The sequence below is a fragment of the Tauraco erythrolophus genome, chromosome 19 (genome assembly GCF_009769465.1).
Source record: "Tauraco erythrolophus isolate bTauEry1 chromosome 19, bTauEry1.pri, whole genome shotgun sequence".
Lineage (NCBI taxonomy): Eukaryota > Metazoa > Chordata > Aves > Musophagiformes > Musophagidae > Tauraco > Tauraco erythrolophus.
In genome coordinates, this window is record NC_141483.1 from 4,975,340 (window position 1) to 4,992,366 (window position 17,027).

General features: G+C 40.2%; 1 protein-coding gene across 1 annotated transcript; it reads left to right on the top strand.

The window, feature by feature from the left end:
* Positions 1 to 2,050: 2,050 nt before the first annotated feature.
* Positions 2,051 to 15,208, top strand: LOC104383478 (serotransferrin-2-like). The gene is made up of 17 exons (XM_009991658.2): positions 2,051 to 2,102; positions 4,595 to 4,758; positions 5,877 to 5,976; positions 7,060 to 7,236; positions 7,733 to 7,895; positions 8,002 to 8,066; positions 8,739 to 8,896; positions 9,472 to 9,658; positions 9,828 to 9,976; positions 10,183 to 10,273; positions 10,583 to 10,651; positions 10,949 to 11,131; positions 11,418 to 11,574; positions 12,301 to 12,383; positions 13,620 to 13,804; positions 14,197 to 14,383; positions 15,159 to 15,208. The coding sequence occupies exons 1-17, from the start codon at positions 2,051 to 2,053 to the stop codon at positions 15,206 to 15,208; spliced, it is 2,220 nt and encodes a 739-aa protein (XP_009989960.2).
* The last annotated feature ends 1,819 nt before the right edge of the window (positions 15,209 to 17,027 follow it).

Consider the following 17,027-nt stretch of genomic DNA (forward strand, 5'->3'; position numbering starts at 1 on the left):
TGGCAAGTAGCTAATTACCATTTTCTGACAGTCGTGGGGGGGTAGTTTCGTAGGGTAAATCAGTAGGAAAAGAATTCCAGAGTCCTGCTGCTGCTCTGTTTCCACATCCCCAGTGCTTTAGAACATGGTTCTCTCAGCAGACCTGGTTACATTTGTGATTAATGTTTTGTTTTCCTGACCAGGCCTAAATGAAGTCTACAACACCTTCATGTCATTCTGCTTCTTTCACATCACCACAGACAGCAGCATAGTATCTATACAGGTATCTTAGACACGTACAGGAAAGCCTTTTGTTTTTAAATACGTAAAAGTTGAGTGGAGATCCAGATGCAGCTCTCATGTAATAGTTACGTTATTAGCTGAGTTGTTGGGCTGTACGTATATCCTGTACATAATGGTAGGATTGGCAGGAAGTAAAACCTCAAAGAAGGTGGGATTTGATCCTGTTAGGTGCTTTGCTACAGGCTTGCAAGAGCCATTAGCTTTGTTCTCTAACTGCACCCTGCTGGTGGGCCAGACGGACAAGTTTCCCCAGGAGTGATTCAGAGGTTAAGGTGTAGTTAAAGGAAACACACTTGTTTATCGTGTATATTAATTGACATTGACTGAACTGATTAATGGCATGTCCTGATCTAGTCTTTCTCCCTGGAATTAGAAGTAAATATGTGGACCTTTAACTCTTTCAAAATTACTTTTATCATGTGATTTGTTCTTAGATTTGTGGGGTTTTCTTAACATCTGATAATATATTGTATCAAAAGATTATGTAGACTGCAGTCATTGAGGAATAAAACATACTTCCCAAAGGGTACTGAGCTGTGCTAGACCTGTGTGGGTGAGCCAAGTCAAAGGGGGGATTAATACCGCAGTTGTTCTCTTAGCAAATGAGAGAATGGAGATCTTAGGGCTTGGAAACATTTGTTCAGGGGGTGCAGGAAGGAGTGGCAAATGTAACTCCTCCTGTGATCGGATTAGTGGTAAACGTAACACCTCAAAAATTGTTGCAGATCTAGTGAGGGAACTTAGGATACAGAGATAAGCGATGAAATACATGTACATGAATGCGGAAGAAGCAAATGGGGCAATAAGGACTGAATCACCAGGGAATAGTACTTAAGGCAACAAAAGAAATCTGGGAAAAGTAATGGCAAAAATACATGAAACAGAGAAAGTACTAAAAAAATCCGTAAGATGAAGAAGGAAAACAAAACTAGGAGAAAGGCTTTCTTTCTCTGTGACTCTTGGAATAGTCAAGCCTTTCCTGAACAGGAAAGGTGAAACCATATTAGCAATATTTTATACATCATCAGATCAGTTCAGTATGCACGCTTCTGCTTTTATATATATATATGTGTGTGTGTGTATTTTTTTTTCTCTGCTGTAGAATTAATAATGTTAATCATGGCTTCTGTAGAGTAACTAAGGGTAATACTCTAGGCTAAGTGTTAGAAAACAGAGAAATAAGCCAGTTTGGATGAGACTGCTGTGCTAGAATGGAATGAAGAGGGTCGAGAAAGTCAACAGTGTCACAGTTCTGTTCTGAATTCTTAGGGTTACTTTTTGTTTAAAATTACTTAGTAGATAAACCATTATCAGGTGAAAAAATAAGGTGAGAAGGACCCTTCAATATTCCGTAGAGATTCAGTAGTCTGGACAATTCACTCAGCTTTAGATATCTTTTTTTGTGAGATAGAAGTAAGTTTTATCTACCTCCCAAAGGCATTTTAGTGCCTTTTGAAACAGGAGAACAACTTATTTCAAAAGCAGAGGCTTACATTTCTTTCTATGTCTGTTCATAAAAAAGCAGAAAATTTATGGATATTTTCCATCTGTGGATAGGAATAGGACACTGTCCCTTTCTCTTTTGCATACAAATATATACCAACCTCTGACAGTTTGTTTTTTTTTTTCTTAAATCTTGGTTTATCCTTGTTGATGCCTAAAATCCCTTTGTTATCTTCCAGAAACTTTGGTCATCACTGTGGAATTCCCGGTATGAGAAGGCAGAGCGTCAGACTAGGGAGAGGATCCTTGCTGAACTGCTGTAATCATGAAGACAGTGATTTTAATTGTCCTAATCATCTTCAGTTTGCTGTCTTCAGGTAAGGCTGACGCAGAGAGAGAAAGAGAAAGGTGACCTCTGGATGGGTCACCGGGATACAAACTCTAATATATGCTTTGGTTTTGTTTTCTTCTGTGTAAAGAAGTTGCAGCTAGAACTGTGTCTGTGATTTTCATTTGCTTGTATTTTTCCTGTTTCATCATTGACAGATGGTGACTCTGTTAGTTTTGAAGCGGCTTGCTACAGTAGTTTCTTCTTTCTACAGTAGTTTCTACAGTAGAAGGTTTCCCTTTCCTTTGAATAGTTGAGATCTGCGTACTCATGAATGCTGTCAAAATGAATTTGTGCGTTTCAAGCTGCCCCCTTCTAAAACCACAATGGGTTCTTTTTGGAATTGCACTGAATTAGCATCAGAACAAGTGGAGTACCTAATGTTTGATGCTATGCTTGAGGAAATAAAAACTTCAAAGTTTTAATTGTAAACATTATTTGTTCCAGGCAATTTTTTGTCCCCATATGTTAATAGATACCCAGAAACCCCAATGCTTAAACATCTGGAAATTACAACGTTAGAGATGTTGTAGTGTTTTCTATGCATCCAGTCCTGGTTTTCATTACATTGTGGAAGATTCTCTCAAGTTACATAACTGTGTGCTATTTTTATATATAACTTTTTTTCTCCTTAAACGCATAGTATCTTCTTGAAAGGTATGTGATGATATATTTCAGAGAAGAAGGCATTTAGTAGAAAGAATACAAAATAAGTCATAGTACATTGAAGGTCGAATAATTAAAGCCTAAAGCAAAACAGGAAATTTGATTGACATGTCTGGACTACCTTAGGATGTAGCTTCATAGTCAGTTTAAACCAACCAAACCCTTGACTTCCCCTGGAAAAAGTTTCACTTTCTCTTCCACTTCTAATTGCATCTTCATTCTTTCTGCTGGCACTGTTTTGTTTGTTTTGGTTTTTTTTTTTGATTGGTTATTTAGTTTTCAGCTGGAAAAAGGTCTGACAACTGAATAGTTCAGTTCTGCTACAACTTTGTAGAGTGTTCCTGTGCAGGTTGTTTAATCTCTTTACTTGGTATCCAGAAATGAAGATAATGCTTACTAATTTCCTGCTTGGAAGAGGTAGGATTGCAAGGATTTTGTTGTTCAACGTAGTATAAGATTTTTCATTGTCGATAACCAGATTGTGTCTAGTTTCTATCTTTCATGCGGGATGTTGTCATGGAAGATAAACCTCTCTTATCTTGAAGGAAGTGCAGCAAGTTACTTGTCGCTGCTAAGGCAACACTTAGATGGTACATTGTTTAAAGATAGAAGATCCAAGTCACAGAATTGCCATAATAATTTCAAATATTCCCAGATCTTTGCTTCCTGGATTGAGGAATTCAATTCTGTTATAAAGTAACATTTAATTGTGAACTTTTTCTAACTTAAAATTTTCACACTTTCTCTGATCCAAGGTTTTCTGACCCTGGAGCTCTGATGTGGGTCTTATTTAAAATCAGGTAGTCCTTGTCTGGAAAGAATGGAGAGGAAATACTCTTCTAACAAAGCATGGTACTCAGTGGGAAATGCTGTTCTAACAAAGCATCTAGCTCAGTGCTGAGAGACAGCTGGGGCTTGGAACACCAGTTATTGTCTGCTTTAAAAAACACAATCCTTTCTATAAAGACTAAATTCAACAAAGCTGAAGCAACTTGATCCCCTGCCAACACTCTCATGCCATACTACTTTGTCTTTTGCAGGCTTAGTTCTGACTCTCTAGAACTTTGTAACAGAAATATTAAGATTGCAATGGGTAAATCATGCATGGGAATACATGTGTATGAAAGCACCAGAGGAAACAGCAGAGCAAAGGTTAAAAGAATAGCCTGCGTGGATAACCAAGGACACAATTGACAGCAATAAAACTGATAAACCCTGGGGAATGCATTGCTTACATGAAGAGTAGGAGATCTGTGTTCTGATAAGGTCACATCACAGTTGGCTTGTTAGGAGAAAAACTTCAGTCTGATGACACAAAGGTGGTAACAAGATTACCTTACATTGTAAGTGTCGTTCCGCTTTTTGCTATCCTGACAGGAAAACAGACCATAGCCATAAAGGTGTCCTTGCCTTTGTTTCCTCACTTTGGGTAGCAACCTTGCCTAAGATTCATGGAGGATGAAGCAAGAAAGATTCTGAGGCAAAAGACCATGCCATAATAAATGTTGATTCTTGGAAAATCTATCTAAAAACTAGTTTGTTGCTGCCAGTCAAGAGAAAGCAAAGAGATATAGTAAAGACGCAGCAGCAAACACTCATCGTCCTCCATGTTGGGCAAAGTGATCTTGGTCAGGCTGCTTGGCACATCTATCTCCTGGGAGCCTGGAAGTATGTGGATATGTGAGTGTGAGTGAGCAGAATCACCTTTCTTATGAAGTGAAATAAAATAAAATAACTTCCCTCTTCCAAAAGGTCTTAAACTGAGTTTTGTTTCACTAAATCCTGCAAATCTTGACTTCTTTTTTGATCCTACAGGGAAGAAATTCCGGTGGTGCACCCTCTCTGACCTGGAACAGAGAAAGTGTGCTGAACTGTCCAAAGCACTTATGGCTGTGCTGCCTCTCGCTACTGTTGATTCGTTTGCCAGGATTTCCTGCATCAGAGCCCACAATACATATGACTGCATTGATAAAATCAGGGTGAGTTCATACAGATTTTTTAAAACTGATTTTCAATCCAAATCCTCTTTTGAAGAAGAAACTGGCAAACAGAATCCATGGGAGAATAAAACGCTACTGTAACGGTGGTATTGCATATATGACAAAGTACACAGTAGCTTGAGAGGCAAGAACTCAGGCTCCTGAGCATTCTGCTAGATGTACTATTTTACCCAGCTAATGTCCTTGGAATCTCCAGGAAATAAGTAGAAAGCTGCTTGGAAATAAACAGACAAAAACAAACTACTAAATTAAAACTTGCTCAGAGCATTCCCCTTGGGTTTTGGTTCTGCTCTGACTATAATGAATATTTTCTCTTCTCTTTCTTCCCTGCTATTTGTAGGCCCTAGTAAGTCTTTTTTCGTAGAAAAATCTTTAGCTTGAATAAAATCAGACATCAGACCATTTGTAAGCATAAGCTCTTGTAATTGACCAGTTCATTATGAAATAAAATTTTCATAATGCTGTATGCTTTGGAAAAAAACACTAATGAAAAAGGAAGATAAACATTTGCTGTAGAATAATTTCATTAGCATACCTAAAACTTAATTGGGATAGAGCATGTCATCATTCAGTTCCAGTTGCCTTCAATGGAGTCCAAATCTGACCTGGAAAACAAAACAAAGAAAATCTTTCTTATTGGTTCAGGGAATAATCTATTTCGTGTTCTCTTTCAGTCCTGAAACACTTGTTAATAGACTTCAGTTCCAGTTTCTGGGTTATGAAAATATTACAGCCAGGAGAACTCTGAGAGAGATTTGAGGTCTTGGGGGAGCAAGTAGGAAGAAATAGGGGTGCTTTTTCTTCAGTTGGCATCAGAATTGTGTTTTTGGAATGGAAGGCCCAAAGAAGAGGTGAGAAAGGATGTTACTGGAAAAGAACAGGTACCTTTTCAAGGGAACTCAGCCTTCATTGCTAACATTTCACCATGCTTAGTAGCAAGGATTCAATTAAAAATAAAGCAAATCCTTGCAAAAATCACTGGTTACTACTTCTCGGGCGGAAACTCTGCTCTTGAAGCTACTCTGTTTCCCTGTAAACACACTTGTTTTGAGGGTTTTGCTGTTGTTTTGTTTGTTTGTTTGTTTGTTTGTTTTAAGGTGAATAAAGCAGATGCTGCCTCCTTGGATGCTGGAGATGTTTACTCTGCTGTAAAGCTGTATGGTTTGACAGTGGTGGCAAAGGAGGTCTATGATCAAGGTAGGCTCATAAAGCAAAAGAGTAAGCTGTACTTTTGATTTGTACTTTTGATAAATTGCTGTGCAGTGAAAGGCAAAGCTCAAGAATTACTGGAAAAAAAGTCTATACATTTTCATTAACTTCATGGGAGTATGGAGGTGACTAACAACTGTTTCTGAAATACTCAGTGATGATAAATAAAATACCAGTGGTGATTTGTATCTAGTAGCTTCTCTGCCTGTGGTACTGCCACTGTGACAAATTGTCTGTATCTACCCCTGCCCGCAGCACTGGTGTACTGGAGTTCTACATCTTGTAGGGAATAGGGAAGGGTTTATTCCCTTTGTGTCAGTTCTTGTATCGTGCTCTTTGCTAGTGTAACTGAACATTTACTAGCAGCTCTTTAAGAGATTAGCTTCTCTTGTGAATTAATTCTCTCCTTCTCACCCTAAAGAGACAAGAGTATACGGTGGGGGATCTTGTTAGGGTAAGATTCTTCTTCATTCCTGACAGACCTGAACAGTCTGTGCAATGAATGATTTATGAGGCAAGAATAAGTAACTCTGAGCCAAAATCAAGCATACAGCAGAAAATACTTGTGGGTCATGAATATGAGAAGGAAGCCAAATTAGCAGATGGATGTAGGAAGAGGCTAATAAGGGGATGGTATGAGAAGAGAAATTAATTTTCGTTTGGCTGAAAAGCCATGAAATCATAGTGGAATTGATATGTTTCAGGTGCTAAGTATGTTCTGAGGATAAGACATAGGAATTCTTTCCATTACATACCTCAAGAGTGTGATAAAAATGTTCAAAATTCTTGAGAAGTAATTGAATTGAATGATGGAGCTGGACAATCTTGTAAGCCTTTTCCACCAGATTTTTGTATTCTTGCTTTGCACATCACTTGCATCGCTCAGTTTGACAGGGTGACGTATGGCCAGGATATGGTAAAACTCCTGGCATGAGAACCTATGTTTCATATGCCTAAGATTTTTTTTTTTTCCTTAGCAGTGTTCATAGAAGTGGTTGAATTCCTGTGCACAGATGGAAGCTGCAGAATTGGGATTTAGTTATTTCTGTTATATATTTTGTCCTGTCACAGGAAATTGTGTGTTTGCTGTGGCCATTGCCAGACGAGGAACTTTGAATATCCAGAGGCTACGAGGTGTGCGCAGCTGCCATAGTGGAGCCAGATGGACATCAGGCTGGAATATTCCTCTTGGCTTTCTCCTTGCAAGAAATGATCTTTCCTGGGATGAGGCACAACCTCTGAGCCAAGGTCAGTGATAGGAGCCATAGGGCTCTGCCCTCAGCAAAAGAGAGTGAAATGCAAACAGATGTAGAATGCACTGAGCTATGTGGAAACTGAAGGGCTTTGTTGATGAGATGAGATATGTTGATGTTGATGAGATATCCTCTGAGATGTTTTTGATACTGGCTCTTAGCTCTCTTCAGAACTTTTCTAGCCATCTCAAAGCAGCAGAATTATTACCAAAACAGGAAATCTTTGTCTTCTGTGTGCAACAGGGAACAAAGCTTTGCAATATCCAGCCAGCACAAGAATGGTTTCAACTAAGCAAAATTTGATCACTGTTTCCAACAAATGTTTCAAATTTGAAGTTTAGACAATGAAGATGATTCAATGATTTGTTTGTTTGTTTTTTTTTTTTTTAAAGCACCATAGTCCTGTGATATGTTTGGCCCCTTTTCTTTCTTCCGTTTTTTCCCATTTGACTTTTCTTTCTTTTTTTTTTTTTTCCCCCCTACATCTGCAGTAATCAGTGAGTATTTCAATGCAAGTTGCATCCCAGGGGTTGGTGTTGCTGCTCCACGACTGTGTGCTCTCTGCCAAGGACAAAAATCCTACGTCAGAGACAAGAACCACTTCTGTGAGACAAGCAGTAACGAACCCTTCTATGACTCTGAGGGAGCCTTCAGGTGAGCTCCGTGACACTGGTACTGAATATACCTTTGGGGAAGAAGAATTTGTGAGGGAGGAAAAGCCAGGTGACATGTTACTAGGATGGCATTTGTCTTCCTGCAGGTGCTTGAAGAATGGAGTAGCAGATGTTGCCTTTTTAGATCATCTAACAATTATGAGTGCCACAGGTAATCTTCAAAACTCAGATTCCTTTTAACCGCTGGCTATGCTCTTTCCTGCATGGGAGTTTGGGAGATATGCCTATATTTTTATTGTTTCCAGGGAAAATTCAATCCCTGTAAGCAGTTCAGTGGTATTTCTTGGTTTTCCACACAAGTTAGAAGGAAACAGAAAGGGAAAGAGTAACTGAGAAATAATTGCTCACAGGACATTCTTAGAATGGGAGCAGACAGATATTTTTATGCAGGTGATTTCTTTGGCCTAAAGTCTCTGACGCAGCTGCCAGTATTTGCATTACCTGACTTATAAGATTCCTTTTAAAATTCAGTGTATTGAGCTGCTAGAATGTGCAGTTCCCGTGTATCCGTTTTGTATTTTTAAACACAGTTGAGCTCTGTACTGACATTTTTGGAGCTGGTTAGCAGTATTATTTGCAGGTAGGTGTTTTTAAACAAACATATTTACAGAAGTACAGCTTAAAGAGTGTTTTGGAGTACCTCTGGCTGAGGTCCCTGTCTTTGTTAAGAGAAGGCCATATCAAAGACATTTTTCCCAAGTGTGCTTGGTGCTCTGCTGCTCTCATAATCTTTGAGCAACCTCCTCTGAAAAATGTTTTACCTTCCATCTCTGTGCCAAGTCATGTCTCACTTCATAGATTGTTGAGGGTCCTATTGTTTCAGAGTCAGAACAACAGGAATATGAACTCTTATGTCCTGATGGGACTACAGCTGAGCTGACTGAATACAGCACCTGTAATCTAGGGCAGGGGCCTGGCCGTGGTGTCATCACTCGCCACAACTTCCAGAAGATCACCAACAAATTTCTTACCATGATCCAAGTGAGTGGATATTATGAAGTGGTATAGACACAGGCTTTTCTTCCATATTTGCATGGAGATTACCACCCAGTTTGCCTTCCTTCTTGAGAAATTTATAGTTGGTGTGAAAAAGGACTAAAAATTGTTTGTTCTGGGGAAGGATCCTGTGTTGGCTTCTGGGAGGTTTTACTTCTCTCTGAAGTGTTCTTCTGTGGAAGGCTAGGAATAAATAAGTAAAGGAGGGGAAGATGCCGTAACACCCAAACTGGAAAATGGCTCATGGTGTTTATCCTGCCCCGGAACTTATGTTAATTCTTGTGTAGCTGAGAGAGACACATAGGTTCAGGCAGGGTTCACCTTTGTTCCTCTCTTTTTCTCAACTTATAAGTATTATCTGTTACCCTGACATCCAGGAATTTATTTTAAACTGAACCTGAAATGTGTATTTAAATCAAATTTAAAGAATTTATGAAGTGTGATGGAACCCTGAGTTCTATGTTACAAACCATTGATATGAAGACAGGGGAGGGTGAGTCTGCCTGTTACTGGAAGGATGAGCAGATTTGTTGCAATTAAAAGAGTTGTTCTCCTCCTAGCGTCTCTTTGGACGAAGAGGAAAGGAAAGAGCCAGGTTTGAACTCTTCACTTCAGCACCCTTTGGGGGAAAGAACCTGCTGTTCCGGGATGCCACTCAGCACCTGCAGCTTCTTGAGGAGCAGCTAGAGATTGCTTATGTCCTTGGTCTGGATTATGTAGCTCTCCTTAAAGGGCTTGGCCATGAAGGTGAGAAGCCTTCCAGAGGACTGTAGCTAAGGAAAGGGAAGAAAAAGTTTTCATTCCCTGTTATTTCTCCCTGCCAAGTGCAAATGCATAGGCCTAAATGTCCCCTTAGCAGAGAACAAATAGGTGCATAGGTGATGTGATCTCACTGTGCTCTTTCCTTCCAATGCAGGGAGCTCTTTGGACAACAGTGTTGTGCGCTGGTGCTGCATCAGTGACGCTGAACTTCGCAAATGTGAGGAGTGGGCATTGAGCATCAAATCTGACCCATTAGTCTGCGTCCAAGCAACTTCCATGACCAAATGCATTGAAATGATCAAGGTAGGAGACTCCCTCTGGTCAGAATATACGATAAGACTGCACGGGATGTGTATGTCCTTGTCTGAGCTGAACAAGAGGAAAACCAGCTTTTACACTAGAGGAAGCAGCAAGAATGAGAGGGAATTTATGCAGAGGAATTTCCAGCTGCTTGGTTACACAATTCATGCAAATCCTGTTTTTGTTATTTTCTGTAATGCTGTTGGCAGAGTAGTGAGGCTGATGCAGTCACCCTGGACGCAACACATGTCTACATTGCAGGGAGGTGTGGATTGGTGCCTGTAGCTGCAGAATGTTATGGTAAGTTCCCATGCGACCTCAGCATAAGGGAGAGAATCAAAAAAGTATCATTAAAAATATAGTTAAATTTTCACAGTTTGTGATGTTCTGTGATGGAAGCAGGAATCAATATATGTGTCCAAATACTCTTCCTAGCTCTTCTACTAACTGGCTCTAGCAGTTGGTCCGGCTGGTTATTATATCTCTTCTGTAAAAGAGACAGAGATGCTGACGTGGCTCAAGAGGACTGCAAGGTTTTTGGTGGGGTGCTGCCATGTAACAGAAATGACAGCAGTCACAAGATCCTTAATGGTTGTCTCTCCTCTCCAGGGCGAGATTGTGCCCCAGCTGCTGGGAACGCAGAGGAAACAGGGAAACTAATTCATCTTAAGCGCAAAGGTAACAGGACAACTTTGAGAAGGCAAAAGGTTTAGATTTTCCTGAGGCTGCCTCTAGGATTTGTGTAGGAACGTATTTGCATGATTCTTTAGGAAAGGAATTGCTGTGCGTGTTCAGCAGGAGCTTTACGGATAATGCTGGGCAGCGAGGACAAGAGCTTTGTGGCTAAGCAAAGAATGCAGATCCTCTGCTGTAACTGAAGATATTGTGACAGGATAAGGGAGGGAAGAGGGAGGCTGTACCTGTCTGGAATACTTAATTGCCATGGTATAACTGGTTGTTGTCATTGTTTTACAGCACTGCCACCAGTTTTTGCTGTTGCTCTAGCTAAGAAAAATGCCAAACAGATTAACATCTGCAACCTTAGGGGAAGGCGATCCTGCCACAGTCACCTGTATAGTCCTGGAGGATGGTTACTTCCTTCCAGATACACAGTGGGAGCTCTGGAGAATGCTACTGAGAACTGTGACATTGGCTCTGGTAAGGCTGCTCTGGGTTACCTGTTGACTAGACCATGGAAATCTGAGACCTCAAATTTGGGAGTAAAATGGAGATGGTACCATGGGGATTTGACCAGCAAGTGATGATTGCAGCCTCAGAGGGTGCTGAAGCAGCTCTTCCTCCTGTCTGACTGTGTGTGATTCTTCACACTATTTAGCCCTCTTCTTGCTGGCTATTAGGATGGAATTCCATTCCTGTCTTTTCCCATGCATGAAGAGGCTTTGGAATACCTTGCCCTAATCTCACCTCAGTTTTCTCCACTCAGTTTATCAGAATTACTTTTGGAAGGGCTGCATGCCAGGAGCAGATGGAAACCTGTGCAAGGTGTGCATTGGAGACAGTGAGGTGGAAGGGGCTCGAGTGTCTGGCAGATGTGCTGCAAGTCACAACGAGCGTTACTATGGCAATATGGGAGCGCTCAGGTAAGCCTTTTGTCAGAGTCAGAAACGCTGCGAAATAGCGAGAATTGGCTCATTATTTTGCTGATGGTTTTCTTTGGAGTTTTTTTTTTCTTAAGCAACTGGCTGCATAAACTTTTGCTAGTGTGTATTTTGTTTTCTTTGCAGTTGCTATGGGATGTTCAGCTGATTGGTGATTTAAAAGTCATTAAACAATTTCCAGAGCAAAACAATGCTTCCAAGCATGCAAGGCTTAGAGCATTGGTATTGACTCATGGAAGAGAACTGATGAAAGGTGATTAGAAGGTCAGAGAGCAGAGGTGATGTGATAAGCAGCAGTGTAGGGTACAGGAGGTAATTAAATAGACTGGAGATACTAAAAAAAACATAGTTGAAGCAGAGGCAGGGAAGAGTATTAAAGGTGAAGGCACTCTTCTAGAATGCATATAATGCATTTAGTTGAATTACATCCTCTTTCCTGGCTAGGCACAGGTGAGGCTGCGTGGACGTTGTGCCACAACTTGGACTTGGGAGCTACTGTAAGGGATGAAAGGGATTATCTTATCAAATATGCGAACTAAGGTCTATACTGACGTCACTAACTTGTTCCATATAACCAACAAGTAATTACAGATGAGGGACATAACTTCCAGCTATTCTTGTTTTACCTGCAGATGACTGTCCAAACTTCAGTCATCATATAGTGGCTGTCTCTGATAACTTGGTTTTTTTTTTTTTTTCCCACACTAGGTGCCTAGTTGGCAATCCCAGTGGAAGAAGCTTTGGAGATGTAGCTTTCCTGGAACACTCTAACCTACTCCAGAACATAGAGAGTGAGATGCAGATATTGTCTTTTCCTTTGAGAATGTTCATTAGTGTCAGTTACTTCCCACACAGTGACTATCACTCGTGAAGATCAGCTTTTACAGGTTTGATCTAGGTCCATGAAATTGTGTTTGTGACTGGAAAATTGCAAGAACCTTCCTGCATGTAGATGTTCCAGTAAAGCTTAAAATTCAGATACTGTTCAGTTTTAGAGAGCAAAGTGGAAGAATCCCTGAGTGCAAAGGTCAAGGTGTGTGTTGCTGGGGGTTATCATCCCTGGAGACTGCACTAATTTTTGGGAAGCTCAAAGCTTTAAAAAGCAAGTGACTTTTCCCACCAGATCTTCTCCCACAGGCAGCCACAGTGTGTGTACCTGTTGTTTTTAATCAGAGTTTCAAGAATGAAAATGACAGCTAAGAGTGATGCTGTGGGCTGTTTGTGCTGGGAGATGTTCTATGGCTTCATCGTGACACGGCAACTTCCTCATGTTGTTTCACAGGGACTTACAGAATAAACAGTCCAAATAGCTTAATAGTTAAAATACTGTAAATTATTTTGCCTTTCACAGTTTCTAAACCAAAATTGTTACTACACTGTGAAGTGTTTAATTTCCTCTGGGAAATACTGATCTTTGCAACTATATAGCAATTGGATTTTGTTGGTGAAAATGGTTTGGTCACAGTAGCTTAAATCCCCTGAGTCTCTTAAATTCTGCCTACTGCTCTAACAGCCAAAATATGCTGCCTTTTTATACAGGTGAAGAGAAAGAGAGCCTTCATTTTGTGCAGCTGGATAAAGCACACGGATTCTAATTTAGGCAATTTCACTAACAGAAACTTTTCTGAGAGAGAAATATCTCTAAAATCAAGTAGAGTTACAAGGGCCTGGAAACGCACAGGAATTCACGTAGCAATGAGCAGTTTGTTTGGGGAAGCAAAGGACATGCAGGCTGAATTGTTTTGTTTTCAGAAAGCAATCTGGTTGTAGATGAAGATGAGGCATGATAAGCTGTTGGTATGCCTTGATGTTACTCTAGTTTTTAGTTGACAGCTGCAGCTTAAGTTCACTCACCTGTTTCCTCAGTGAAAACACTACCCTCTTCCTCATAAATGACCACGCAGCATGCTGCATGTTTTGAATATATTCACTAAGTTTCTTCCTCTCAGTTTTTAACATTTTGCATGAGATTCACCTCATCTTCAGCTTTCATTTTCTAAAAGGATTTGCTTTCATCTTCTTTTCAGATCTGGGCAGCTCTGGTTGGGCAAAAGGTTATACCCCTTTTGACTTTGAACTCTTGTGTCCGGATGGAACCCGTGCTCCAGTCACAGAATGGGCAGGCTGTAACCTTGGCCCCATTCCCCCCAGCGCAGTCATGACTCGACCAGTCACTGTCACTAAAATCTATGACTTTCTAATGAAATCCCAGGTAAGGCAGGTAACAGGGAAAAAGTTAGTGTGCTATCACTTGTTACGTATGACTGCTGAACCCTTTCAAGATCAAAAGCTTTATATACTGAATGCATGTAAAGTGCCTTCAGGTTCAATATGAAAGAGTTAAGAATGTGCATAGGAGATGATTGAGGAAGTAATTACTTGGATTCTCTGTAGGGGTATTTTGGCACCAGTTGCCATTCTGCACTGGTCATACTTCTGCTGAGAAATAAGCCACTGCAAACTGCATCTTTTTGTATGAATAAGGACAGTGCTAGGTGAAAGTGGAACCTTTTTTCTGCTAGATCTTGCTATAAAATTGAGAGTCACCAGCTTAACCTTGCTATTTATAACCCAAGCTGTGGAACTTACTTCTTTTCTGTTTAGGAATCTCTGGGAAGCAAACTGGATTCTGAATTCCACCTCTTTCAGTCATGGAAGTATGGTGAAAGTGATCTGCTTTTCAAAGACACTACTCAGTACCTTGTTCATGCAAGTCACATGAGCTATCAGGAAATTCTTGGAGTGTCCTTCTTTCAACTGGCAGAATCAGTGTTTAATTGTACACCTGCAGGTAAAGGCCAGTTCTTAATTTTTAGAGAAAAATGTGAAGCAGGAAGCCTTCTGTGCATAGCTGGTGCCTTTCTGTTAAGACTGAATGGAGAAGTATGTTCTACATAATCCTGTTAGTAACAATTTCCCAAGGAGTACTGTGTGTGGAGCCCCTCTAGAGCCTCTTACAACTCCTATCCAAAAGCACTGAAACTGGAGCTCTGCAGGAACAGAATAACCAACACATTTGAGAGCAAAGATGACGTTATTGAAATAGGACTATTTTACTCCCACTCTGAAATTTTTCCCTTCAATTCCAAAGATCAGTTCTGGGAAAAGGAAATAAAATATTAATTTGGATATGCCAAACTTGTGAAAAAGATAAGAAATTTTATATTTAATTCTCAAATTAGCCTCAAAATAAGTTAATTAATTTCCTTTTTAAAAAGAGCACACTAGAGAACTCAAGATCAAAACCTTTATAAACTTAAGGAATGACTCTTGCATTATTTTCCACTGAAAGCTGTATGAAGTATACATTTAGCTGTCACTAAAACTGAAACTGTCGGAGCGAGGATCGAGCTGGTTTGGGATCCGAAAATCTGTACTGAAGTAAATGAAGATTACACAGTTAAGTTAGACTTCTGTGAGTTTTAGTTGTTAAAAGAACTGAAATTCAGAAGAGGAATTTACCTCTATTCTGCTGTTTTAGTGAATAGTATCTGAAGAATTTGTTACATTTGTTGCTTTTAAAGCTGATAGCATCCTTAAATGTATACTTTCTTACTGGTTTGTAGGCATCTTAGACTTCTGCAAACAGGATATCTGCGCATCCTCATCGAACTGACAGCTAATACAGAGGCTTTGCAAGGCACGTACATCACCAGCAGTGTTGAAAAGAAGGAAATATGCAAATCAATCAGCAAGGAAACAGCCATCTCTAGAAATGTATGCCGAATACTCGTCTTTCTTTTTTTAAAGCAGATTTTATGTTTATGATAATGTAATACGTTTCATATGTCACCCCTTTCTTGTTTGGAGCATGGCATCATGTGGAACAGCACAGGCCAGTCTGCATAACCCACAGCGCAGAGCTAGGATCAGCAATTCTTTACAACTACTATGGAGAAATCAGCAGTTTGGTGGAAATAGCAGGGCCAACACCATGGACTAAAATACAGACTGCCATGAGTGGCACAGGTTAGTCTGTAGCAGTTTGCCTTGCTTGTCTTTTAAAAACTGTTTCCATGCAAAAAGAATCGACTGACATTTTGGTAGTTGCAGCATTGTCCTCCTATATCTGTGATTTTGGTTGCAGCTGGATAGTCCTTGTTGAACATGCATGCTATAGGTTGTACATGTAATTCCTATCAGAATCAGTAGTATTTTCTGCTTTTAACTAGGAAGAATGTACTTGCTTTTTTAACCAAGGATTTATACTAGTAAATCGAAACATTCTTCTCACAAACTAATGTATTAAGGCATCTAATAGCCAGCTGAACTGGATGCTTGCAGACTTTAGGTGAAGGAAAGCAATGGATATTCATCCTTGTCAAAACCACCAACCATTATTTGATAGTACTTTGACACTTTGAATCTATGGTTCTGTGAAGTGTCAAAATATGATTTTCATCAATTAAACACTATTGGTTTTCCAAGCAGAAACTGCCTGAACATGATATGAAGCCTTTTGAACAGAATGTATTGTGTATTTGTTTTGCCTGTGCGTGGATAAAGATTTAGAATGGATGACTGTCCATGGGCAGGCTCATTTCAGTTTGCAACAGAGTTACCAGCTTCTGTTTCCATGCCCCCTGAACCAGGCAAGGTTAAGATTTTAATTAAATTTAAAAAAATCCTTCACCCCAAACTCTTCAGTCCTTGCTACGTATGTTGCAGTTGTATTAACCTCAGCTAGTAATAAATAAGATGCAAATAGTGAAGGCAGGCTGGCTGCAAAAGAGAGAAAGTCAATGTATCTGCTATATAAAGGGAAAAAACCCCAAAACCAAACTCCTCCACCAAAACCAAAGTGAGGCAGCAGTAAATACTCAGTTGTAAAATACACTGCTAAGGATACCTGGTTTTAAACAGTTTGTTTCATGCCTAGCTTGTCTTTCCTGTTGTTTGACATGGTCGCCCCTCTCCTCCCCCTTTTCACTTCCTGAGAAGGAAAAAATTTGCCCTCTGACCAGCAGCAAGGGTTTTAGATTCAGTTAATCTTAGCTGAGACTGTTGTCTCTCTCACTTGTCTCATTGTTTAACACTGACTAATCAAACAACAGGCAGAGGATGCAAGTCCAAACTCATCTGCCTTTCAGAGAGAAAGGGAGAAGTAAAGGGTGAACGAAGCAAGTCCCTGTACGGTAACAGAACAAAATCCACGTATGCTGTGTTGCAGCCAGCAAGCTGTGGCCCTGAAGAGCTGAGGGAACAGCAGGAAGATAGGTCTAAGTCTCTGAGGTTCTCCCTTCCTTTCTTTACTGGAGCTTACATGCCATCTGCGGGACCCACGTAACACTGTGCTTCAGAGAGGGAGTTATGAGAACAGAGTGAAGAAATGCATCTGCCAGCTTAGTTTTGCCAAAAGCAGCATGCAGCTGAATAGCAATCAATTGAAAATCTGAGTTATACACAAATTTTATCGTTTGGGGGCGGGAAGTTGT

Coding starts and splice junctions, on each gene's coding strand:
- LOC104383478 (XM_009991658.2), top strand. CDS start 2,051: ATGAAGACAGTGATTTTAATTGTCCTAATCATCTTCAGTTTGCTGTCT. Junction 4,759..5,876: donor ACTGCATTGATAAAATCAGG/GTGAGTTCATAC, acceptor GTTTGTTTTAAG/GTGAATAAAGCAGATGCTGC. Junction 11,575..12,300: donor GGCAATATGGGAGCGCTCAG/GTAAGCCTTTTG, acceptor TTCCCACACTAG/GTGCCTAGTTGGCAATCCCA.